This window comes from Exophiala spinifera (assembly GCF_000836115.1).
Source record: "Exophiala spinifera strain CBS 89968 unplaced genomic scaffold supercont1.9, whole genome shotgun sequence".
In the NCBI taxonomy this organism is placed as follows: domain Eukaryota; kingdom Fungi; phylum Ascomycota; class Eurotiomycetes; order Chaetothyriales; family Herpotrichiellaceae; genus Exophiala; species Exophiala spinifera.
Genome location: NW_015622521.1, coordinates 1,657,025 through 1,681,493, shown reverse-complemented (window position 1 = coordinate 1,681,493; position 24,469 = coordinate 1,657,025). Strand labels below are relative to the sequence as shown.

Here is a 24,469-nt window from a genome sequence, read left to right as displayed (position 1 = left end):
CCGCTCACCAACGCAAACGCCCGACGTTTAGTCCCCGAGAGTCCCGGCCGATTCCAGAAATCATGAATCTGACTCTGGTAACGTATTGCCGGTTCTCTTCTTCCAATTGTCACTCCAGTCCTATGGTTCGCTGTCGCCCATGATGAAGTCTTCATTGCTTTTCGCCGCCGTTTCCGTGCCCTGGGCGGCCGCATTCGCGTTCAACACCTATGACCTGGGCTTACAGGGCATATACCCCCGCAAGCGCTTCCATTCTGTTGATTTCGAAATACCAGACCTAAAATTCACACAATGGGATTCGAGGTGCGACTCAGGGAACCTCTTCTTCACGCCCAGAGGCCCGTATGTACAAGGGGCGGCACGTGGTCCCATCATAACGGACCCCCGGGGTGAATTGGTGTGGATGAACAACAAGAAATTCGAACAGGCCATGAACTTCAACGTCCAAAAATACAAGGGACAGGACTATTTGACTTTCTGGACCAAGCAGAAAAAGAAAGGCAAGCATGGGAAGCCGGCAAAAGGTTCCAAGAAATCATACGTGATGGTGAGAATGATCCCTCAGCCCGTCCCATCTCTATCTGTCTTTTCTGAACTGAAAGTTTCTAACCCCGTCACCCCCCAGCTCAACTCTTCGTACGAGGTTGCCTACCGGATACACCCCATAGGCAAAGGACTGAAGGGAGATTCGCATGAGTTCCGGATCACGCCCCAAGGCACCGCCCTCATCACCATATACCACAAGCACGAAGCAGACTGCACGGACCTGAAGCTCGGGAAGAGCTGCTGGATCCAGGACGGCTTGTTCCAGGAGATCGACATCGAGACCGGGGAGCTGCTGTTCGAGTGGCGAGCCACCGACCACATCCGCATGACCGACGTCTTCAGCAGCCCCAACATGAAGGACGGGCACGGAAAGTCGAAAGCGGACGCCTTTGACTTCTTCCACATCAACAGCGTCGACAAGACGGACTCGGGCGACTACGTGATCTCTGCCCGCTACATGCACGCCGTCGTGTGCATCAGCGGCAAAACAGGCGAGATCCTCTGGCAGCTCGGAGGCAAGAACAACGACTTCACAGACCTCAACCACGCGTTGGACTTTGCCTGGCAGCACCACGTCACGTGGCAGGGCAACAACACGCTCTCCATCTTCGACAACCACGCCAACAACGTCTTCCACAAGCCGTCGAGCCACAGCAAGGGCATGATCATCAAACTCGACATGGACGGCATGACGGCCACCCTGGTCGGGAAGTACGTCCACCCGGACAAGATCCTGAACGTGTCTCAGGGGTCGGTGCAGATCGTCAACGAAACAGGCACCGTGCTCGTCGGCTTCGGCAACTCGCCAACCTTCGTCGAGTACTCGCCCGAAGGCGAGGTGCTGTGCGCCGCGCACTTTGCCCCCTACGTCGTGTTTGAGATCATCGACTTTGGCGCGGTCAAGTCGTACCGCATATTCAAACACCCCTGGGTGGGGAAGCCCAAAACAAAGCCCCACATCAAGGTAAAGTCCGGCAAGGTGTATGTGAGTTGGAACGGCGCGACCGAGGTATCGTCATGGCGCCTCGAGAAAGTAATCAAGGGCGCCGGCGTGGAGGCCACAGGCAAAGGCAAAGGCAAAGACAAAGGCAAAGACAAAGACAAAGGCAAAGGCAAGGACAAAGGCAAGAACAAAGGCAAGGGCAAGGACAAAGGCAAAGGCAAAGACAAAGGCGAGCATGCCGAGTTCGTAACCATCGCAGAGGCCAGACGCAGTGGGTTCGAGACGAGTTTCGACCTTGGCAACATCCACGGACACGTTCGGCTTGTGGCTCTGGACGGTGCGAGGAGTGTCATGGCGCATTCCCATGTGGTCAAGACACCTTCGCCGTCACACGTAAGTTTTGTTCTGGTCTCTTGTTCCCTGTACGCGTTTTCCCGGGTTCCAGCTGCTGACTGACTGCCGCGTTCAGTTTTTCCTGTGGTCGAGCTTTATCCTCGTCCTTTGCTTCACGGGCCTGGGCATCCTGTACCGCAGGAGACGACATCTTCCACATCTTCCGAATATCCAAAACTTCAACCTCTTCGACCTCAAGCATCGCCTCCACTCTATCACCACGACCAAGCAGGCCGTCGCCCTCAGCGACCTCGATGCCGAAGCGTCACCCTTGTTATTGGCCGACCGGGAACCAAACATGATGCATCTCGAGGGGGAAGCATGATGCATTCCGAGAGGCTCAACGTGTTCTACCACCTCCAAGTCTCCCTGGGGGGGGCATGGATTCTCTCCATGTGCATAAAGAGGGCGTGCGACCCCCCGGGGAGCAATATTCACATTATCACTTTCAATGGGCTATAATCCATACACCTGCTTAGTCCCGTGGCGTCGGGGGAAAGGAGGAAAACGTCTTGTCATGTCAACGCAGCGCATGAATGTAATATCATCCATCACCCGTCGAGACACGCCGCATGCCAGATAGCCATCAGAAAGGGCTCGACTGGATCATGCAGGTGGTCTGTTCTGGGTGTTCAGAACCCTTGATTGCTCACGATGCTGGGCTGCGAGAAAGAATTGTACGTTTAATACGGAGCACCAGCATGACGATGTTGCACCTTAATGAGACGAGGTGAAAATAAAGTATTTTCCAAACGTCAGCAGCCTTGCATAATCATATCGTATCAGATCAGATCAGATCGAGGTCTTCTCTCAGCTCTCAGAAGAACAAATTGTGTTGTAAGAGCAAGAGTTAGGTATGAAGAAGACTGTCCCTGGGGAGATACTCTTAGTCAATAATGACTCAGCTGCAGTTATTCGTCGTACTCGCATTCGTATTCGCATTCACACTCCGTACTGAGCGGTTCATGTTGCCAATATATTCCCAACTGTGACACATTTCTCCAGTCACTCGTCGGGCGCCTTGTGGCCCAGTAGGCTCTCAAACAAAAATTTGTTGCTGAAGCCCATCTGGGGAGGAAACAACTCTGCCGACCATCTCGATTCCAGCCTCGAAGCATCCAGCGGTTCGGCTACTGTTGATGAGACTGCGTTGATCAACTCGACAGTATCGATCCCTTGTGTTGGCCACCCAGTAGCCGCACTCGCACTCGCGCGATCTCTCTGGGCAAGAATTTCCGTCAACACAGTCGCCCCCCTGGCCGCTATAATGCTGTTTTCAAACCTCTGAAGCTGCTCGACGCATTCCAACACCAAACCCCTGTGGATCGCCAGCTCAGGGTCAGAGTCAGGCCGATGCAAGATGTCCAAGCAGAGGATGATGGCCGCGGCCACACAGAACGCCTTGTCGATCCATATGATGGGACCGTCGATGTCTTTGGCCTTCTTCGCTTCATTGAGGATCGTCTTTGCCGCAGCCGTGCATGTTGCTCGAGTCATTGAGTACATCGGATTCGCAAAGCTTTGTCGAATGTAGGCGCGATGGATCATGATGATCTTGTGCGCGAAACAGACTGTGAGACTCGACCGTGCCCAATGCACCCATTCCGGCCACAGCGTATCCACCGGTTCCACGACGTGAAAATATCGAGGCATCCCCTTGGTCGCCAAGTTCCTCATTCGTGTGTCATAGTCCAGGATGCTCTGGTACTCGGTGAATGGCGTGGTAGCCTGAAGGGTTGCCTCGTGGTGCCGCACAACCAATTTGGCGATATCAAAGAGATAATTGCCGTAGCTGATATACGTTGGGAACGTGGTGGGAAGAGATTCCATTGTCAGATAGTCCCGCTTCGACGGTAACGTCGTTGTGAAATGCGACGGGTTGATATTGTGACTTCCAGCAAACGGGAGCGACGTCCAATCTTGCACGCAGAGTTGTGACCACAGCTTCCTCCCGAGTTCACACTGGATAAGGCGGTGTCGTTGCTCCGGCGAAGACGTCGCGTCAATGGTCTCCAACGATGCATCGTAATCGAGCTTGTCCAAGCTAAGGGCCTGAGCGACCTTCACTGCCGCTCCCAGAAGGATGGAAAGTTCGGTGGACCTACCTAGAGGGTGTGCCGACATGGTAAGCGTGGTAACGGCCTGCACGGAATATATGTCGTGGTTCAACATCCATTCGCCCTGATTGAGACTGGTGATGGCCGCCTTGTACCATTGCATGGAAAGGGTGGCTGCTTCTGACTTGGAGAACCCCCATTCCTTCAGTCGTCGCTCAGACGAGCATGTCAAACTAGCGGCCATGATGGAGAACAGGAGAGCCAGCCACTGCAAATGGAGGCCACCGACATTCAAAGACGTCTTGTCCTCCTGTTCGGCAATCACACTTTCGAGCTCGGCCCTGAAGGTTGGTCCGTGGTAACAACAGTGATACCAAAGGAGGTAGGCCTCGTGGAAGTCGACGAGTTTCCAGATGTGGCTCAGGCTTGGAAGCAGCATTTGCAGAAACGCCTCATGTGCAGCAGCAGTCAAGTGGGGTCCACAACCTGAGCCTGTGGACGAGAAGAACAGCGGTGTCGCGCCCATGTCGTCGACGTCGGCCGTCTTCTTCCGAAGCTGTGGCAGCGCATAAGGAGCAAAGTCATATCTGGGACGCTGCGTATTGGACCTGGAGAGATCCCAGCCTTCCCCGTCTGCAAAAGGTCCAGTGTCTGTGGCGTGCCTCGCGACGGACGGCAGCATACCAGGGTCTGGAGACACGTCGTCAACTCTATCTCTCGGCGGAGTCGGCCTCGAGTGAGGCTCTGGCGAAGTGGGCTTTTGATATCTCCTTCCAGACCATTCTAACTGGCACTTATCAGGGATTCCTCGCTTGACGCACCGACCGCACGGTAGACGCCGATCGCACTTTTGTCGTCGCGAGCTACATTCCGTACATGTGTGCCTCTGGCGTACCTTACCCATGTGGCCAGGATGAAAGACGCTGTGCCACGGCGGAGACCGGATAGGGAGAGAGGAGAAGCGAAGGAGAAGCAATACTAATACTCAGCTGGTGATTCGACGCCGTCCGGATACTGAGTTCAGAGTTGATATCGGATTCTCTTGTCCTTATCGGTTCGTGCGAATCGTACCAACTCTGTATCTCGTACTCTGAACTCCACTTCCCTCGTGTCCGGTCTGGGCGCCCCCTATCTGGGGAATCTATCTCGACTCTTTCTTTGGAACTGTTTTCTTCTTGTAATAACTTATCGAGCAAGAAACTCAATCTGGCCCCTTCCCCATGCACCCCGACATGCCTTGATGTACGAACCAGCCGCAGTTATGTACGACTCACCCACCTCCAGTGCGCAGGTTGTACAACGACGTTTGGCATTTCGATGGATTGATAAACGGAGACGTCCGGCCTGGAATGAAACCACATGGTAGACTTTGCAAATCAACCTTGAGAACCAAGTCCAAGACCGCCTCTAGGGTCGTAGAGACGTTGAACCAGTCACACAGAGAGTTCAACACGAGTTGAGGAGCCGAAACAACATTGACCAGTATCGAAGAACAACAGAGACAACACATTATATCGATAGCCACCATGGGCTCACTTGGACCCCAGCACGTTGACTTTGAAGTGCCGACGATCGACCTCAGCGCATACTTGCAAGACCCCAATACACCTGAAGCGGACGCTGTGGTCGAGCAGATCCGTAACGCTTGTGCCACGAGTGGCTTCTTCCAGCTCACGGGACATGGCATTCCCAAGGCGCTGCAACAGCAAGCATTCGCCGCCTCCAGGAGCCTATTCAACCTCTCGGACGAAGAGAAGCTCAAACTCTGCAGCAAGCCCGGCCGCGGGTACGAGGTCATGGGCAAACAGTTCCTGGAGCCTGGCAAACAGCCAGACTTGAAGGAGGTGAGTCAATGAGTGCGTATGTGTTGAAGGTTTGAGTGTCGAAAAAGGGGGCCGTACGCACACAGATTCTAATGCTGACCACTTATGCACCCCAGGGCTACTTCATCGGCCGCGAGATCAGCAACGCCACTCCACCATTCCGGCCGTTTCAGGAACCAAACGTCTGGCCCAGTCCTGACCTCATTCCGGAGTCGCAGTTCAAAATCCCTCTTCTGGAGTACTACCGGTCCGTGTCCGATCTTTCGTTCGTCATCATGAAGATCCTGGCGTCGGGCCTGAGACACTCGAACCTGGACACGAGCGTCTTCACCGAGTTCTGCCACGAACCCATCTCGTCGGTCCGGTTGCTCCACTACCCTCCTCACCCGGACACCCAGGACGACTCACTGGTGGGCACCGGTGCGCACACGGACTTTGGGGCCATCACGCTGCTCCTCCAGGACGGCAACTCCGGCCTGCAGGTGCTGAACCAGGACACGAACGAGTGGCTGGACGTCGAGCCGCGCGAGGACGCGTACGTCGTCAACATAGGGGACATGCTGGACGTGTGGACGAGCGGGGCGTACAAGAGCACCGTGCATCGCGTCATCAACACCTCCGGCGGCGAGAGGTATTCTATCCCGTTCTTCCTCGACGGCAACGCAGACTGCGTCATCAAGCCTCTCGGTGGTGACTCTATGGGAACCGGTGCCGGTGCGGGGAATGTGAAGAAGCCCTTCACGGTCGAGGAGCATATGTTGTCGCGATACGCCGCCAGTTACAAATGATGGATGGACGTTTTGAACTGATATTGATCAATGGCACATGCGCTGATGGCTGACTGGGTGTGACTATCGAGGTTGGAGCGGGCGCCACAGACAATACCTACCCAGTCTTATGCTCCGATGGTAATAAAAATATGATTGATAGAGTTTTATTTCTATGGGCGCGAATTTCGATTGCTTTTCTCAACAGTATTTTCTCTTGAGCCTGTTCTGAACAGTATCGGTCTTGTTCCGTATTCTCCTGACTGCACGCTGTGCATCTTCTCGGATCTTCCGCTCGTCGAACTTCACCAGGTCCCCACTGTCCACCAAGAGGTCCCCGTCAACGACGACCTTGTCGACGTCGGCGCCTGAGCACGAGAACACGATCACGGTGACGGGGTCGACCCCGCCCTCCAGGACCTGCCGTGAATCAAACGGCGCGCAGTGAAGACCCGACGTGTCGACGACGACGAAGTCCGCCTTCTTGCCCACCTCCAGACTCCCGATGTCCTTCTCGAGCCCCAGCGCTCTGGCACCGTTGATCGTCGCCATTGCGAGGACCTGTTCCGCCGTGATGGCGGCCGCGTCTCGTCTGGAGCCCTTGTGCACGAGCGCCGCGACCCTCATCTCCTGGATCATGTCGTACGTGTTGGCACAGGGAGCGCCGTCGGTGCCCAGGCTGACGTTGACCTCCGCGTCGAGCATCTCCGGCACCGCGGCGATGCCCGAGGCCAGCTTACAGTTGCTGCTGGCGTTGTGGGCGACCGTGGTCCCGGCGGCCCTGAGCAACGGCAGGTCCCTGTCCAGGTCGAGATTGACCATGTGCGCGAGCACGGTCTTCTTGTCGCGGCTGACGAGGTTGGTCCGGGAGCAGAACTCGACCGGACTGCACCCGTAGCTTTCGCGGTAGATGGTCAGGTCCTTGGGCGCCTCGGCGCAGTGCATGGTGAGCCCGATGCCGTGCGCGGAACACGCGTCGCCGATGGCTTTGTGAGACGACTCGTCTGACCCGCGAGGAGTCCCCGCCGCCATCCAAACTTGGAGCCGGCCGTTGCTGGTCCCGTGGAATCTCTCGTGGGCCGCGAGAGCAGCCGTTATGGACATGCCTGAAATGTCTCGGTCTCGGGGGTCAGTCATTCCAAATTTCGTCGATTCGCCTTCCACCTTGACTAGCTTGCCCTGTGGTAGCCGCAGTATCAGTTAAAAAAGTATCTTGACGCGGCCGAGTCTTTGAGAAGAGAGAACCAGAAACAGAATCATGAGATAACCAGAACAGAGCCACACGTACCAGACAACCTCGAATCCCCATCTCATCCACTGCTCGAGCGGCGTTCTCAAACCCGCTGCTGTGAGTCAACAGGGCCTCCAGGAAGCACGTGGTGCCGCTCTTCAGCATCTCGGCGATCGTCAGTCGGCTTGCAACGTAGCCATCTTCGCCCTCGTAGTTTGCCTCGAGGGGCCAGATCGAGTCGCAAAGCCAGGTGTGGAGAGGCACATCTTCCGCCAGGCCGCGAAGGAGAGACTGGCCTAGATGGGCGTGTGTGTTGATCAGCCCCGGGATGATGATCTTGCCCTGGCAATCTACAATTTTGCATTCGGAGTGGGATTGAGACCGAGGGTTTTCGAGGAGCGAGTTTGTTTTCCCGATTGCTTCGATGCGATCGCCGTTGACCAAGATGGCCCCGTCGAGCCAGATTGTCCGCTCAGCGTCTACCGTGATGATGGTGGCGTTGGTGAACAATGTCGCGGCGGCGGATTTGGTGGTCTCTATGGTCGAGTCTAACAGAGGCATTCTTGGAAGCTGGGGTGACCTCTCCTTCTCGCCATACAGGGTAGGAGAGTGTTTGTATGAATCGCTTCAACCATGAATATCAGCAGAAAAGCAAATGGAGAGAAAACTTAGACTTCCGATTCTAGAACTCGGCATTGATAGATGCGATGGGTCTTCCGTATCATGCATGCATGATAGAGGTGTTGTTGGAGTACCGCGTACTTCGTACAGGGGGATATCGTGCGAAGCCGTACGACATTTGGTGTCCCAGATACAGTTACTCGGCCAGTTACTATAGTACAGTAGGTGAGTAGCCTCTCTGCAGCAGATCCTGCTCGGCTGCGGGACCAAATTGCTTCGTACTTGACGTTGTGACGATAGCTGGGCGAAAGCCTGGTTCAAGAAGACTGTCCGAGGAATGAGAGGCCGATTGCTACCTTCCATTCAACTTCGTACCTGTTCCATCCCGAAGGCGGAGAAGAAGTTGCTTATGGGCACACGGGGATAGAGAGATGCAATACTCGTATTGGCCAGAAGCCTTTATCAATCGCTCGTCGGGCCCGGAGTCCAATCACATCCACTTCCCTGGTACGATGCCAGTTATCGCAGATACGGCTGAAGGCTATATTGTATGAGACGCGCCGATGGACGAACCCGGGGGCCTCAATCACTGGCAATCTGTCGTACCGAGATCTTGATCGCTTCTAGTGGGCGTCTCCGTATCAGTTCTCGACCCTTGAGCATTCTAAAGTTGTTCATCCATGAAACAAGGCATGCTGTGACTGGCTGTGAGATCGAAGGCACATATAAAGGACAGTGCATCGTCCCACCTTGCACCTATATCTACCTCACCATCGAGAGAAACTCCAGACTCAGTACTTCCCGGACCACAGCATCCTGCCCAGGCCATGGAACAAAAGATCGCCGCCGAGGAGAACAAGATGGCCGTCGACAGCTCAACCACGTCGACCTACGAAGCAGCTGCTTCAGGCACCGCTGCCAAAGTCAGCTTCCGCGACAAGGCCACCGACATCTTGTCCCAGCTCGGTACACGCGATGCCTGGCTGGGAGACTACGACTATTGGTACCTCGTAACGCCAAACATTCCGCCGTTCAACAGGAAATACAAGCACAAGACGATGCCGTTCTATGGCCTCCACGACCGCGTCCCTATCCTCTTGACTCTCATCCTCGGTCTGCAACACGCGCTCATCATGATAGGGTCGGTGGCCTCGCCCCCGCTGGCCGTCGCATCTGGAGCGTTCCATCTCGAGCAAGCCCAAGTCTCGTACCTTGTATCCGCGGCCTTCATCACCACCGGCATCGCGACGGCCTTTCAAGTCACACGGGTCCATCTCAAAGGCACGCCGTTCTACATTGGCACGGGTCTGTTGTCGGTCGTCGGACCCACGTTCGACATCATCCCCATTGCCTTCTCGTATACCAGCATGCGCTACAACAACGGAACCTGCCCGACCGCTGACGATGGGACCCAACTCCCGTGCCCCGACGCGTGGGGTGCGTTCCTCGGTACAATGCTCTGCACCGTCCTCATCCAGATCTTGATGTCTCTTGTGCCCCCCAGCCTTCTCAACAAGATCTTCCCCAAGGTCGTCACAGGCTCGTTGTTGCTGCTGGTCGGTGTGTACCTGGTCGGCAACGGAATGCAGAATTGGGGCGGTTCATCCAACTGTAACGGCGGCGAGGGGTTTTATGCCCTGTGTCCCAGTGTCGCTGCGCCGAAGCCGCTGCCCTGGGCAGACCCGAAACTGATCGGCCTTGGATTCAGCGTCTTTGTCAGTATCGTCATCGTCGAGCAGTTTGGTGCTCCTATCATGAAGTCCATGTCTGTCTTGCTCGGTCTTGCTGTGGGTTGTGCGATCTCTGGAGCGACAGGCTATTGGTCCCGGGAGAACATCGACTCTGCTCCCGTGGTCACCTTCCTCTGGGTTCACACCTTCAAGCTATCGGTCGACGGAGCTCTGGTCCTGCCATTGCTCATCATGTTCATCTGCCAGGGCGTGAGCTGCATGCCCGACATTCTCGCCACTGCCGAGATATCCAACGTCGACGTCGAGGGCACCGAGTTCAACAGTCGGATCCAGGGTGGAATCCTCTGCGACGGGTTGGGCAGTTTGTTCAGTGCCCTGGGCACGGCTGGACCCATGGTTTCTCAGGCTGGAAACAACGGCGTCATCGTCTTGACGGGTTGTGCAGTAAGGATGAACCCTCCCCCTGATGTTTTTTTCTTTGCTACCTAACGACGCCAATGACTGACAATGATCGTTTCTAGTCTCGTCGTGCAGGCTGGGCCGCTTCGTTCTTTCTCGTGCTTATGGGCTTCTTCGCGAAATTCGGTGCCGTCTTCTCCGCCATGCCGCCGTCGGTGCTCGGTGGGATGCAAGTCTTTCTGTACAGCACCATCGTCGTGGCTGGTATCCGCATCCTCGGAATGATCCAGTTCACCCGGCGGAATCGGTTCATCCTGACCATCGCGCTCGGCATTGGCTTCATCGACATCGTCCAGCCAAAGTGGTTCAGCCAGATCCTCGACTACAGCGGATCGAACGTGAACCTGCAAGGGTTCGAGCAAGGTATCAACCTCGTCGTGGAGACTCCTTTCATCATCGCCGCCGTCATCGGAGTGTTTTTGAACCTTGTGTTCCCCAACGACAAGAGCGAAATGGACGAAATCATGTACGGTACTACTACCGACTCGAGAGGGGCACCTACGTCTCTTCCCCAGATGGAGCATCGTAGAGACGACTAGACATTTTTCAGACCTAGCTTTTTGTAGTCTTCACAGTTTGAAATCAAAGTATAATCGGACCCCTGCTTGCCCACGGTCGAATCTTGGATAGACATTCTGGAAGTCTGCTCCACTCTGCACAAAACCTAACTTGTTGGAGCTTCCAATTACGGTTCATAAGAAATGATAGAAACTTGCCGACACCGGTGCACCTGTTCAAACGGATCATGCGTTCATTTCTTGTTTGAGTCGGCTGCAGTACTGGATAGACGACAGAATTTTCCATGCAGTAAGTGAGAGGAGGAGACGATATTTAGATCATCCTACATCCTGAATGAGAGAAGTAGACGGTACCCATTATGGATCATTTCCACAGTCCACGTGAAACGAAAGACGACGACGCTCTCTCTCATCCTATGCTTATCACTTTGCCAGTTTTGAAATTCCCCATTTCGCTAATGCATCTACTACCACCATCAACCAACTAGGTTGCCAACACGACGGGCGCAGACTCCTCGAGCTTGGCCCGCTTCGCGCTGCTCTTCGCCATATGAGAATAATACAACGACATCGCGTTCCTGGTGAACTCCGCGCCCGTCACGGGCGGATAGTGCTTCTTGGGGCCCTGTATCAGGGCGTCGTGGCAAGGCTGGTTGAAGAAGGCGATGCTGTATCTCTCGCCGTAGTAGTCCTCGGGCTCGGTGGGGGCCTTGACGCGGTGGAAGGTCGACTTGAACCGGTCGTCGGACCAGCTCATCAGCAGGTCCCCGATGTTGCAGATGATGGCGCCCGTGGACGAGGGCTCGACCTTGGTCCACGTGTCGCCGTAGCCGAAGGACGTGCTGACCTCGCGGCCCGGGCAGATCTCGAGGCCCGACTGCCCTTGCTTCTGGAACAGGAGCGTGAGGAACGCCCAGTCCGCGTGCGCGCCGGACCGGTGCCACACCTCCCCCCCGTTCCGCCCGTTGTCGGAGGGCACCTCGAAGTAGTGGATCAGCCGGCACACGGTCTGCGACTCCGGCCGGCCGACGTCGTGCGCGCGGGTGAAGTAGCCGTCGTCGAACCCCAGCCCGCGCGCGAAACAGACCATGAGTTTCTCCGACACCCCTTGGACCCGGTGCATGAAGCCGAGCGCCGACGGTTTGAAGTCCGGGAGCGTCTCGTCCGGCAGCCAGAGTCCGTCCATGTGCGCGCCGAATTGCATCTGGTACGACTCCTTGCGGTCGGCGGCCCCGGTCGAGGGTCGGATCTGCGCGTTTTTCTCCCAGCCGGCGTTGTTGGTGAAGGGGACCGTGGCTTTGACCGAGTCTGGGAGCGCGAAGAATCGCGACGACCAGTCGAACATCTCGTCGATCGAGGCCAGCGGGATGCCGTGGTCGGTGATGCAGAAGAAGCCGACGTCTTCGGCGGCGGAGCACAGTTGCCGTGTGATCTCGTCGACGCGGGACTCGAAGTTTGCCAGAGAGATGACCGGAATCGGTCGATCCAGGTACTTGGTGGGCGCCATTGGTGACTGTTGATGCAAAGGAAGATTGGTGAATGTCTATGAACGTGGAGGAGCGGGCACTTCCTGTTCGTGTTGGAGTGCCAGGTGGAGTGGGATGGCACGTCGACGTCCTCGAATGGTACAGGAGAGAGTGTACGCTTGGTATGCGTGTCGAGAGCTTGACGACAACGGTTTCTGGTCACGTATTGAAACCCGGAACAATACGAATCTGAGTTCAGAGACAGAACACAACGAAGATATACCTGGGGAAGCAGTCGTTCGTTACCTTCTTGTGTACCACGTCGTACGACGCTTTCCACATCATCATCGGGGATGTGCGGTTGATAAGGAGATAGTGAGATTAGTAGATGTATTGTACGGAGTTCGCAGCCTCGTGATGCGACAATAGGGGGTTTATCGTCCAACTACATCGCGCCATTTGTCGTACGAAAGGAGGCACAGCCTTGCCGAACCAGCTCCTCAGTAAGTTGCACCTGCAATGGTATCGGATCTCAACAACAGCGACAGTGATCGTGAGATATCGACATCTCTCTATCTCTCTATCATAGTCTGGTATTCCCCTCCACGAAGAGCAAACACTATCTTGAGGACCCGGGCAATCGGTAACATTGATTCTGCGGCCAACGAGAGGCCAGAACAATGTATAAGAGGCGTCTAGAGTCGTGTGACAGCACACCGGCCCATCTCACATCACCCCATCAAGTCACTCGTAACTACATACACTCCTCAATAATGGGAATCTCCATTTCGACCGCGGTGCTGCTCTTATGCTGGTTGGCGAACGCCACAGCCGCCAAGGCCACCAAGGGACAAGGTCAACCTATCATCATTGACACCGACTTATTCGGTGATGTTGATGATGTCGGGGCACTCACCATAGCCAATGTCCTGCACAACTGTGGCCTAGCAGACCTGAGAGGCATTATGATCAACACACCCTCACAGTATGGTGCTCCCGCAGCAAGTGTATGTTGACACAGAAGGTTACCCAAGGATACCTGCCGTGGTTCAATCACTGACGCTACCTCAAAGGCTATCTGCTCATACTTTGGCAATAAAAATGTCCCAGTGGCCGCTCTACGCCCGATAACAAATGCGTCCTTCTTCGACGACTGGGAATACGTGTAAGTTTGGATTACCACACCGAACGATGGAGCGATTAACCGGCTTCGCAGGAGGGGAGAGTACGCCAGCAAAATCGCCTACAACTGGCCTGGGTCTCTTACCAATGCCTCTCTCGCTCCCACGCCGGTCGAGCTCTACCGTTCCGTTCTTGCCTCCGCGGAGAACAGCAGTCTTCACATCATTTCCATTGGCTTTCTCACCAACCTAGCAGATCTGCTTCGGTCTGAAGCCGACGACGTGAGTCCGCTGACTGGCACAGAGCTTCTGGAAGCCAAAGTGAGCGAGCTGGTCGTGATGGGTGGTCGTTACCCTTCTGGCTGGGAGTACAATTTCGGCGGCACGGACCCGAATAGCACCACCTATGTCATCGAGCATTGGCCAAAGACAGTGCCAGTCACTTTCTCCGGAGGCGAGCTGGGAAGCACCGTTTTCTCAGGTCAGAGGCCCTTGGAAGAAAGCCCCTCTGATTCTCTCCCGGTATCGGCGTATCAGTGGTACGTTGGCCGCGGATCAGTCACTCGCGAGGCATGGGATCCCATCACCGTTCTATACGGAATTCTGGGCCTGGACAACTTCACAAAACTCGGAGTATGGCCCATGCTGGCATACGCGAATGAGTATGGGTACAACACCATCACAGCTAGTAACGGGTCCAACGCTTGGGTCAATGACACGAGCGTCAGGAATCAACATTGGTTGAAATTGGCCGACGGAGTCACGAACACGAGTATGGCGTGGCTCGTTGATAATTTCCTCGTTCATCCTCCCGGGTTGTCGAGATGCCTTGTATAGCTAGGTTTGAGGAAAAGTCCGCTGCATCTTCCCAATACTTCCCAATGTGAGTGCATGCGGGAGTGTAGGACGAAAGAATTCATACGTCTGTCTCCGCAGACTCGTGTACAACAGGCTGGATTGAACGAAGTCTTGGTTACATATTTCAGCATCCCTGGACGCTGAAATATTCACTGAGGTTTCTCCAAGCTGGAAGATATTGAAGACTCAATGATACTTGTGTATGCCACAATACGACGAAGAGGCACATTTTCCAATTCTTCCCACGAGACTTGCACGTAGGGTCTACCCTACTTTGCTCTTCGCAAGAGCATCAGCGGATTGCCAGCCTGCACCACATCGTTCGGCTTCACCAGCATCTTCTCCACCTTTGCCCCGGCCATGCTCTGTTCTGCCTTGACCGGGATCTCAAGCTTCATAGCCTCGAGGATCGAGACAGTCTGCTCGTCCCTGATGGTGTCTCCCTCCTTGACCTCTACTTTCCACACGTTGGCGTTCAATGGAGCCTCAACGGCGATAATGTCTGGGTCTGTAACCGAGTAATCAGTTTTTTTGACTTCGTGTCGTTCCACAAACGTGAGCTGCCGAGCTTACCATGCATCAAATCATGCACCGTGTCTATGCTGATCTTACCGGCCTCCTTCTCCTGATTCCACTTGGCCAGCAGCTCCTTCTCGATCTTGTCCATCTCAGCCTGGGCTTCACGCTGCTTTGCTCGGATCTGCGCCACTTCGGCCTTGGTGTCTTTGAGCAGCTTGTTGTGTTCCTTCATGTCGAAAACGGTGTCCTCGTACTCGTACTCGTACCTTCCACTTCGGAAAGTGGCCATCATCGCTTCGTACTCCTCTTCTGACACCTCGTAGAAGGTGATTTGGTCAAAGTCCTCGAACAGCCACGGCCTTTCGGAGTTGTAGCCCTTCTTGTAGCCTAGGATGTCTGCACCGGGGATCGACAGGCCGATGTTCATGTACCCTCCTGGCGACTCGACGTTGTAGATGGCCATGCACGAACCGCCCCAGCCGACTTGTCCTTCGGGAGTGTGTACCCTCGAAGGATTCATCTTGGGACACTGCATCCGCTGTCGCGGGTCGATCGGAAGACAAATTGGTAGTGCGACGAAGAAACCCACCGCAACCACCATCAGGGACGATTTGGTCAGGATATCACGCAACTGTTGATTTGCAAGGTGAGCAATCATCGTCAATACTCAGACTGAGGGGGAGGGTTTGAGGGGCTGTGGACGTACCTGCTGCTCAGTGAAACCGTTGTTCTTGGCCACGAACTGTGCCGGGTCTGGCAGATACGACGCGTAAGGCCTCTGTGTCTCCATGTATCTCTGGAGGCTCTCCTTTTGTCTCTTGCTCTTGAATGTGATGGGCAGTGTATACTTGCGACTGGGGTATTTGGCCTCACTCAGATCCCCCAGTTCGTTCTCGAGCTGAATCAGGTATTGCAGCAGCGCATCCCGACTCACCTTCAACGAGTCGAAATACAACATCAAAGAATTGCCACAAGCCATACCGGTCAGCAACGCGCCGTTCGCAAAGGACACATCTCCTTTGGCCTCACGCAGCTTTTGATACAAAGCAACCGCCCGACATCGGTAGTTCAAATCGAACGATCCGTGACCATAGTCGATCAGCAAGAAGTCGTCGCCGCCCTGACGGTACGACACTAACGGCTGGTGTTTGCTCGAGTCCTCCTGGATCTGATGGATCAGTGCCTTTTCCCAGCCCTTGTTCGTCGTCGATGCAGGAAAACTGTCGTATACCAGTGGTTTGATGTCGTCGAAATTTCCGCTCCCACTACAAACCTCGTGGATCTTTGCCAGGAATGCCTCGACTTCGTGTCTCTTTGCGATGGCATCCGCATATGATATCCTGTTAAATCGTAACTTGTTGCCTGCTTTCATCTGGCCCATACGCCAGTAATCGGCTTTGACGATGGTGGTTGCAGACACAAAGCCGCCATAATCAGGCGCGTCGACGGGGAACAAACATGGATCATCACCTGTCCAGTTGAGCGTACCCACAGGGTAACCGTATTCGATCACGTTGGATGGGTGAGCACCTCCTTCACCTCCGTCGCTGCGGGACCACTTGGGTTTTGGACCCAGTAGACGGATACCGCCTCTGGAAGCGTTGTGAGAGATGGTGAAAGTGCTATTGTAAAACTCCTCGATTGAGTCATCTGTGATGAAGCCGTCGTCGTATGGACCAGGCATGGAGAAAAGATCCCATTCTTCGGGATACGTCGGGATCAGGTGCTCAGGCAGCTTCAACTCGCCTTGGATATCTGGTAGCTCGCTGGTGATCGCCAACAAATCTCCAGCGGCGAGCGCGCGTCCTTGGAGTCCACCTACTGCAGTCATGGGCGCTGTCGACTTGGACCCGAACCATGTTGCAATACCGGGGAGACCGCCATAGATGGCCAGGTAAGAACGACACCCGCCGCCTGTAGTTTTGCCAATGGTCAAGCGTTGGCCTGCTGCAATCTTCAAGCGTGTCCACATCGGGACAGGCTGTCCATCGACTTTGACGTCCATGGGCGCACCGCACACGGCAACGATTGCTGCGCCGAGAAACCTAAGATCTGGACCGCTCAGAGTGATCTCGATACCCTCCTTTCCAGTCGGGTTGCCGACCAGAGCATTCGCGATCCGGAACGCCACAGGGTCCATTGGCCCGGAGTGTGAGAAGCCCTTTCCGATGGTCGGACGACCGGGCCAATCTTCAACGAGTGTATAGGCACCGCCTTGCAGCACGTCTATCGCACGAGGCCGATATTTGAACGACTCAAGGAACTTCGTCATGGTCCGACCAGACTTGAAGGTCTCGTCTTGCAGGATTTCAGCGAGGAATTCGATATTTGTCGCGGGACCGAGGACCTTTGAGCCCTGCAACATTTCGGCGAGTTTTGTGATGGCTTCGTCCCGAGTTTCAGCGTGCATCATGACCTTCGCAAGGAGCGGGTCGTAGAAAGATGTAACCTTTGTTCCCGTGTGCACCCAGCCGTCGACTCTCGACCCGGGCATCTCCTTCCAGGAGACATGCTGAAGCGTTCCGGGAGACGGCGCATAGTCTTTCGCAGGGTTCTCGGCATACAACCGGACCTCGACGGCAGCACCTTTAGGTTCCCTCGGTTGAAGACTCTTTAGATACCCCCCTGAAAGCCCGCCCTTGCCGCACAATTCTGCGTCAGCTTGCTTCAACATCAATTCGACAAGGTCAACACCGTAACACAGCTCGGTGATGCCGTGTTCGACCTGTAATCTAGTGTTCATCTCGAGAAAGAAAAAGTCTCCGGACTCGTCATCGACAAGGTACTCGATTGTCCCAGCAGAGCCATAATTGATCGACTCCGCTAGGCGGACCGCCGCCGAGCCCAGCTTCTCTCGGAGCTCAGGATGCTTGACGACGAACGGGCTCGGGCACTCCTCGATGACTTTTTGATGCCGCCGCTGGATTGAACACTCTCGCTCGCCAAAGTGAATGGCTTGGCCCTGTCCGTTGCCAAACACTTGTACCTCGATGTGGTGCGAGGAAGGATAGTACCGTTCAATGAAGAGCCCGGCATTCTTGAACAGCGTCTCCCCACGAGACCGTACCGTCTTGAAGGACCTGCGCACTTCCGCCTCGTCTTTGCAGGCCAGAAGGCCCATGCCGCCACCTCCAGCCGTGGCTTTGAGCATTACCTGGCATCATCAGAATCACACTTCTATCACGGCGCCTTGACAAGGCAGGGTAAGTAAGCAAAGCAAAGCAACTTACGGGGAACCCCAACTTCTTGGCCTCGTCGACGGCCTCGTCCTCGGAGTTTACCAGGCCTTTCGTCCCTGGCACGATTGGCACATTCGCTTCCGCAGCCAGCTCCCTCGCCGTGTGCTTGATCCCAAAATCCTCTATGCATTTGGAACTTGGGCCGACAAAGACCATGCCGGCCTGCGTGACCTGGTGTGCAAAGTCGGTGTTTTCGGAGAGGAAGCCATACCCTGGTATCACGCCATTGGCACCTTTTGCTTTGGCGATGGCCACAATTTGTTCGGCGTCGATGTACCCCTTGGTGTCGGGACCCTCGAGGAGGACGGCCTCGTCTGCGGCGCCGACATGCGAACTCGCGGCGTCGGCGGGCGTGTAGATTGATATCGTGCGGATGCCCAGCTTACGCGCCGTCTTGCATATACGCACGGCAATCTCGCCACGGTTGGCGACGAGGACGGTCTTGAGTTTCTCCATGATCGTGATGTGCAAACGACGGAACAATATTCGAGGATACGAACCGTACGAAGGGAGAGAGATGGGTTACGTTTCCCAACAGGTGATCATCTGAGACCCCCAGGATCCCTCGCGTCCCAGGCGTCTCCGACAACGTGGGCTGCCATGGACGGCCATTATCTAACAACCACTCGTCCAAGTCGTCAGTCGAGTCGGTCGTCCGGAGAGCCCATCGCTGACGATCCGTTGTTGATTGGATGAATGGCGATACCTCCTCCTTAATACGTGCACATGAGGGGCATCGGCTCTTGAGTCTCCTTATCTCTGCCAGGGGGGTTTCTCCACAGCTCGTCGTTCTCCGTTTTGGTGTCATGGATTGAATCGATCACCAGCTGACTGACGTACATATGTTACAAGAATAATCTACGACTACACCGTCGCCGATCGACGCCTCGTTCTGCCTGGGTCGCAATACACAAGAGTAAACAGTGCGCTTGGGTGTATATATATACACTGAGTGTTGGAAGATTTGGACGACGGCAACAGAAGTATCGACCTCTGTGTACGGCATTGCATTGTATTGCATTACGCTGCAATTACGCCTTCGAGTTCACCATGACGGCCCCACCAATCAAACACAAGGCCCTGCTCAACGTCGACATGGGCGAAGCCGTGAGTATCTGATGCAGGGTGTGCGATGCTTGAGTGGATGGGTAGTGACGGGGTGACAGTATGGGAATTATGTCTGTGGTCCTGATCTGGAGCTTCTTCCTCTCATCGACCATGCGAACGTCGCGTGCGGGTTCCACGCCGGTGATCCGCTCATCATGCAGGAGACGGTACGGAATTGTAAGGAGTACGGCATCAAGATTGGAGCGCATCCAGGTCTTCCAGACATCCAAGGTAAGTCCTAAGTTTTTGTCGTTGTCTTCTTCTTCTTCTTCTTTCTTGTCTACGCAGTGGCGTTCCGCAGCCCCCTATCCGTGGCTCCAATTTCATGCTTTTCCTGTGCTGTGCTGTGCTGGGCTGTGCTGACTGCTGTGTGTGTGTCCGTGCCGACGACTCAAGGCTTCGGGAGAAGAGAGATCAAGATGTCGCCCGAGGAATTGACGGCGATAACGGTGTACCAAGTCGGAGCGCTAAAGGGGTTCCTGGAGATGGAAGGCGTGCCTTTGCATCACGTCAAACCTCATGGCATCTTGTACGGTATGATGTGCAGAGACTACGAGGTCGCCAGGGCGGTCATGGAGGGTATCCCCAAAGGCATTCCGGTGTTCGGTCTGGCCGGGACGAACATGGAGAAGGCAGCGAACGACCTCGGCATCACCTTCTGGGCGGAAATGTACGGCGACGTCAAGTACAACAGTGATGGCATGCTGGTGATCGACAGGAAGAAGAAGCCATGGGACCTTGAGGACGTCAGGAAACACGTCAGCCAACAACTCAACACACAGTCGGTGACGGCTGTCGACGGCAGCACCGTACAGCTCCCGGTCAAAGACTATCCGATCTCCATATGCTGTCACTCGGACTCGCCCGGATGTTTGGGCATCATAAAGACGACCAAAGAAGTCATTGACGAGTTCAACAAGGCTCATGGGAGATGAGGCACTGACGAATGTGAGTAGTAAGTGTGTAAGTTAGGAATAGCGGGCCATGTGTACACACTTCATGAGAGAAATAAGAAAGTCCCATTTAATCCATTCTATTCATCACCTCGCTTATCCCCTAGTATTGTCATCGAGGCTGTCTGTGCACTCATCGACGCCAAAAAAATCTGGCTGCTGACAGTCCACAACCGCTTCACTGCTTTTTATCGTCAGAGAATCCAGCTCTCATATTCAGGAGACTTCATGCTCTTTTGAATCCCTGCGATAGCCAACAACGCCGAGAAGTCAAGATGGGTCGCCAACCGGGTGTGAATGGTACCACGGTGTAGTGACCAGGCGTGCAACCGCCTGAGGGCTGTATTGGCGCTCGATCTCATTGACCATGTAAATGTTGGCTGTCTCGGATTGAACGTAGGCGGCGAACGGAGTGAGTGTACGAGTCCGGCTGCATGTAGATAAGGTCGTCAGATCGGATCTCCAACTGTCGGTGACAGGCGCTGGAGCCGTTGACGACGCTGGCTATATTCAAACTTGACGAGCTGTTGTTGGTTGGTCCAATGTGTCCCTGCTCTACTTGTATGACAAATGCCTTTTGTCTGCGGCAGATGCAGATTGACGATGACTTGATTGCTTGGAGGGGCAGCGGGGTCGATGTTCACCATTGGATGACCTTCTCGTTCTGCCAGAACTCCCCATTCGAATCCTTGATATGGCCCAGAGCAAGCAATACGGGCGTCTGTGCGCCCTCGTCTGGCGTCTTAACTCCTCGATGTTTCGTCATGTCCGTGGAAACGTAGCCTGGACAGCAACTGTTGATCAAGGTCTTACTGCCGGACTGAGCGTTAACGTGCGCCAGTGCCTTTGTCGCGCCGATGAGACCTGCCTTGGACACAGAGTACGAGTTGGCTGGCCAGTCAGCTTGGTATGTCCCGTTAGCCACGGCTGAGGCGTATTCCTCCATCAACTGAGAGACTTGTTCGGGTTTTGAAGCATTTCGGAAACGAGATTTGATAGTGTCTGAGTACTTGGATGTCAGATGACCTGACATACTTGCCACATTGACCAGGCGCCCTCCGTCGCGAATGTGTGGCAGAAGTTGTTGCGAGGCTTGCAACGTGCCATAGTAGTTGCAGCGCAGTGTCTGCCTGACCACGTTCTCGTCGAATCCTTCTAGCGCAATACCGGCATTGTTGATGAGGAAATCAATTCCATCGGGGTGTCGCTGCTTCAGTGTCGTGGCAAAGTCCTGGATGCTCTGCCTGCTTTCAATGTCTAGCGGGAGATACTCAACGTCTGTGAGTCCGCCTTGAGCTCTTAGCGCTTTGGTGTTTCGAAGCGCAGGATCATCTCGGATACTTTGTAGTGCGGCTTGACCTCGTTCTTCGTTTCGTGCGGTCAGATAGATCAGTAATGGGCCGTTGTTGAGTGCAGATTGGGGATACTGCAAGGCTAGCTGGCGAACTATGGCGAGACCCACGCCTTTGTTGGCGCCCGTAACAGCTCCTACTCGTGTACACTTGTAGACAGTCATGGCGGAAGGATGGGGGGTTGGTACTGTATCTTGTTCGAAGGGTGGGGGATTTCGAAGTTTGCACGTTGAAGACCTGAATGTAGCGAAGGAGGATTAATAAAACGGACACCAATTTTGTCGCTTACCTCACTGCATTGTCCTCGGGCCAGGATCATCATCGACACCTCTACGTGTCATCGATTTTGGTCCTGATTTCTTCCTTTGACTGGTGCAATCTTCAAATATTGTGCTGTAGATACCTGGTACTGACGACGACGACGTCGACGAAGAAGACCTTCGGATCCGAACATCTGGCCTTCAAGACAATTTGCACGAGGCTGGCCAGATCACCTTCGCCCGAGAAGACTCCAGCTCCAGACAGGAGTCCTGCATATCTGGCGCAGCTTTGGTTTAGCGACGTGTTGATTGGTGGACGATTCTCGCACAGCGCCCATCTTGCCGAACATCGCATTTACCCGTCGCCAGGGAACCGAGGCTAACCGCCACCATCAGCCCCGAGATACAGCAATTCTCGTAGAGCCTAGCACATCTCGCATAGTTGGTGACGTACAAAAAGTCTGCTCCGAGTCCCCGCGCCCTTTGGAGAGCAACAGCTTTAGATGTGTGCGATACTATAGCTCAAGCTTCTCGACGGTTCAACCTCCCTCTCCTTTGGTCCTCCCGCGCCACCTCTCCTTCCAATGGCCTCCAAGCACATATCTCGGCCTTTGTTGAGGCTGTCCAATCCGGCCCTGCAATGTCGTTCTTTCTCTAGACCTGCGGTACCTTTGACGAGAGCAATTCCTCGACAACGGAGAACTACCCTGAGAACAACAAGACCTCTCTTCGTCGCGGGCCAAAGACGGTCGATATCTGCGAGCTTACAGCGGAAGTATGCCGATGTCGACGAAGCATTCGATCCTGCTACAATCGACCGGGAGTCGGACGAAGTCGACGTCTGCATTGTTGGCGCTGGCCCGGCAGGCTTGAGTGCCGCCATCCGGTTAAAGCAGCTTGCCAATGAAGCTGGAAATGAAGAGTTCCGAGTGGTTGTGCTAGAAAAGGCGGGCGAGGTCGGGGCGCACATGTTGTCTGGCAATGTGTTGGAGCCACGAGCCATCAACGAGTTGATCCCAGACTGGCTGGCAGAGGACAACGAGAACAGATTTACCGGCGCTACACCTGCCGGCTCCGATAAGATGCGATTTCTCACAAAGTCGGGTGCCATTCCGATCCCGGCTCCTCCACAGATGCACAACAAGGGCAACTACATCATAAGCTTGAGCCAGTTTGTCAAGTGGCTAGGTGAAAGAGCCGAGGAGATAGGCGTGGAAATATACCCGGGCTTCTCGGCCTCAGAAATACTGTATAACCACGAGGGCGCTGTCAAGGGCATTGCGACCAATGATCAAGGCGTGGGACGAGACGGCAAGGCGAAGGCGAATTTTGAACGCGGCATGGAATTTCACGCGCGGGTCACCCTCTTGGCTGAGGGTTGTCATGGCAGCTTGACCAAGAGGGTGTCGAAGAAATACGACTTGAGACGGGACTGCCAACCCCAGACCTACGGACTCGGCCTCAAGGAGGTCTGGGAGATCCAGCCGGAAAAGTTCAAGAAGGGCGAAATCGCTCACACCATGGGCTACCCATTGAACAGAAACACGTACGGAGGCGGCTGGATGTATCACTTTGGGGACAATCTTGTCAGTCTAGGGCTGGTGGTTGGCTTGGACTATTCCAATCCCTGGATCTCCCCTTACGGCGAATTCCAACGCATGAAGCTGCATCCGTTCTACAAGTCTGTGCTTGAAGGTGGAAAGTGTATCGCATACGGCGCTCGCGCCTTGAACGAAGGGGGCTTCCAGTCAATACCGAAATGCGCGTTTCCCGGAGGTGCGTTGATCGGCGATACCGCCGGCTTCTTGAATGTGCCAAAGATCAAGGGAACGCATACGTCGATGAAGTCGGGCATTCTGGCTGCCGAGGCTACCTACGAGGCTCTCAACTCGAACAAAGAGGATAGCACGATATTTCTGTACAATTACGAAGACTCACTGCGGTCGAGCTGGATCTGGCCTGAACTGAAGCAAGTACGGAATATGCGACCGTCGTTTCATAATCCGCTCGGCCTTTATGGGGGCATCATGTATTCTGGTCTCGAAGCGTACATTTTCCGTGGCATGACTCCCTGGACCCTACGGCACAAGAAGCCTGATTGGGCCAACACCAGGCCAGCCGATGAGATGCCGAAGATCGAATACCCCAAGCCAGACGGTGAAATTACCTTTGACATTTTGACCAGCGTATCAAGAACGAACACAAACCACGAGGAGGACCAGCCTGTACATCTACAGGTCAAGGATTGGGATGCCCATGCTCAAATGGACTACCCCAAGTACAAAGGCGTGGAGAACCGATTCTGTCCTGCTGGAGTGTACGAGTACGTGGAGGACGAGACGAAAGATCTGGGCGTGCGCTTCCAGATCAATGCGCAGAAGTAAGTCTTTGTGAATTTCTCGGTCATGCATGAAGAAGACGATTGATTGCTAACCGGAGGAACAGCTGCATCCACTGCAAGACGTGCGATATCAAGGATCCCAGCCAGGACATCAATTGGCAGACGCCGCAGGGTGGCGAGGGGCCAAGTTACAGCATTACTTGA

General features: G+C 54.7%; 11 protein-coding genes across 11 annotated transcripts; 6 read left to right on the top strand and 5 right to left on the bottom strand.

The window, feature by feature from the left end:
• Positions 1 to 142: 142 nt before the first annotated feature.
• PV08_11636 (uncharacterized protein) lies at positions 143 to 2,207 on the top strand (the record flags this gene model as incomplete). Its single annotated transcript, XM_016385944.1, has 2 exons — positions 143 to 1,882; positions 1,959 to 2,207. The coding sequence occupies 2 exons, from the start codon at positions 143 to 145 to the stop codon at positions 2,205 to 2,207; spliced, it is 1,989 nt and encodes a 662-aa protein (XP_016230888.1).
• A 680-nt stretch (positions 2,208 to 2,887) lies between these two features.
• Positions 2,888 to 4,843, bottom strand: PV08_11635 (uncharacterized protein; the record flags this gene model as incomplete). Its single annotated transcript, XM_016385943.1, has 1 exon — positions 2,888 to 4,843. One exon carries the CDS (start codon positions 4,841 to 4,843, stop codon positions 2,888 to 2,890), a length of 1,956 nt encoding a protein of 651 aa, XP_016230887.1.
• Positions 4,844 to 5,465: 622 nt separating this feature from the next.
• Positions 5,466 to 6,550, top strand: PV08_11634 (uncharacterized protein; the record flags this gene model as incomplete). Its single annotated transcript, XM_016385942.1, has 2 exons — positions 5,466 to 5,783; positions 5,879 to 6,550. 2 exons carry the CDS (start codon positions 5,466 to 5,468, stop codon positions 6,548 to 6,550), a joined length of 990 nt encoding a protein of 329 aa, XP_016230886.1.
• A 180-nt stretch (positions 6,551 to 6,730) lies between these two features.
• Positions 6,731 to 8,321, bottom strand: PV08_11633 (uncharacterized protein; the record flags this gene model as incomplete). The annotated part of the gene is made up of 2 exons (XM_016385941.1): positions 6,731 to 7,708; positions 7,818 to 8,321. The coding sequence occupies 2 exons, from the start codon at positions 8,319 to 8,321 to the stop codon at positions 6,731 to 6,733; spliced, it is 1,482 nt and encodes a 493-aa protein (XP_016230885.1).
• An 887-nt stretch (positions 8,322 to 9,208) lies between these two features.
• PV08_11632 (uncharacterized protein) lies at positions 9,209 to 11,070 on the top strand (the record flags this gene model as incomplete). The annotated part of the gene is made up of 2 exons (XM_016385940.1): positions 9,209 to 10,516; positions 10,594 to 11,070. The coding sequence occupies 2 exons, from the start codon at positions 9,209 to 9,211 to the stop codon at positions 11,068 to 11,070; spliced, it is 1,785 nt and encodes a 594-aa protein (XP_016230884.1).
• A 463-nt stretch (positions 11,071 to 11,533) lies between these two features.
• PV08_11631 (uncharacterized protein) lies at positions 11,534 to 12,556 on the bottom strand (the record flags this gene model as incomplete). Its single annotated transcript, XM_016385939.1, has 1 exon — positions 11,534 to 12,556. One exon carries the CDS (start codon positions 12,554 to 12,556, stop codon positions 11,534 to 11,536), a length of 1,023 nt encoding a protein of 340 aa, XP_016230883.1.
• Positions 12,557 to 13,288: 732 nt separating this feature from the next.
• Positions 13,289 to 14,473, top strand: PV08_11630 (uncharacterized protein; the record flags this gene model as incomplete). Its single annotated transcript, XM_016385938.1, has 3 exons — positions 13,289 to 13,522; positions 13,589 to 13,680; positions 13,732 to 14,473. The coding sequence occupies 3 exons, from the start codon at positions 13,289 to 13,291 to the stop codon at positions 14,471 to 14,473; spliced, it is 1,068 nt and encodes a 355-aa protein (XP_016230882.1).
• Positions 14,474 to 14,763: 290 nt separating this feature from the next.
• PV08_11629 (urea carboxylase) lies at positions 14,764 to 18,708 on the bottom strand (the record flags this gene model as incomplete). Its single annotated transcript, XM_016385937.1, has 4 exons — positions 14,764 to 15,002; positions 15,068 to 15,644; positions 15,720 to 18,167; positions 18,244 to 18,708. The coding sequence occupies 4 exons, from the start codon at positions 18,706 to 18,708 to the stop codon at positions 14,764 to 14,766; spliced, it is 3,729 nt and encodes a 1,242-aa protein (XP_016230881.1).
• A 594-nt stretch (positions 18,709 to 19,302) lies between these two features.
• PV08_11628 (lactam utilization protein lamB) lies at positions 19,303 to 20,294 on the top strand (the record flags this gene model as incomplete). The annotated part of the gene is made up of 3 exons (XM_016385936.1): positions 19,303 to 19,359; positions 19,419 to 19,590; positions 19,756 to 20,294. The coding sequence occupies 3 exons, from the start codon at positions 19,303 to 19,305 to the stop codon at positions 20,292 to 20,294; spliced, it is 768 nt and encodes a 255-aa protein (XP_016230880.1).
• A 658-nt stretch (positions 20,295 to 20,952) lies between these two features.
• On the bottom strand, positions 20,953 to 21,828 carry PV08_11627 (uncharacterized protein; the record flags this gene model as incomplete). Its single annotated transcript, XM_016385935.1, has 1 exon — positions 20,953 to 21,828. The coding sequence occupies one exon, from the start codon at positions 21,826 to 21,828 to the stop codon at positions 20,953 to 20,955; it is 876 nt and encodes a 291-aa protein (XP_016230879.1).
• Positions 21,829 to 22,508: 680 nt separating this feature from the next.
• PV08_11626 (uncharacterized protein) lies at positions 22,509 to 24,469 on the top strand (the record flags this gene model as incomplete). Its single annotated transcript, XM_016385934.1, has 2 exons — positions 22,509 to 24,304; positions 24,370 to 24,469. 2 exons carry the CDS (start codon positions 22,509 to 22,511, stop codon positions 24,467 to 24,469), a joined length of 1,896 nt encoding a protein of 631 aa, XP_016230878.1.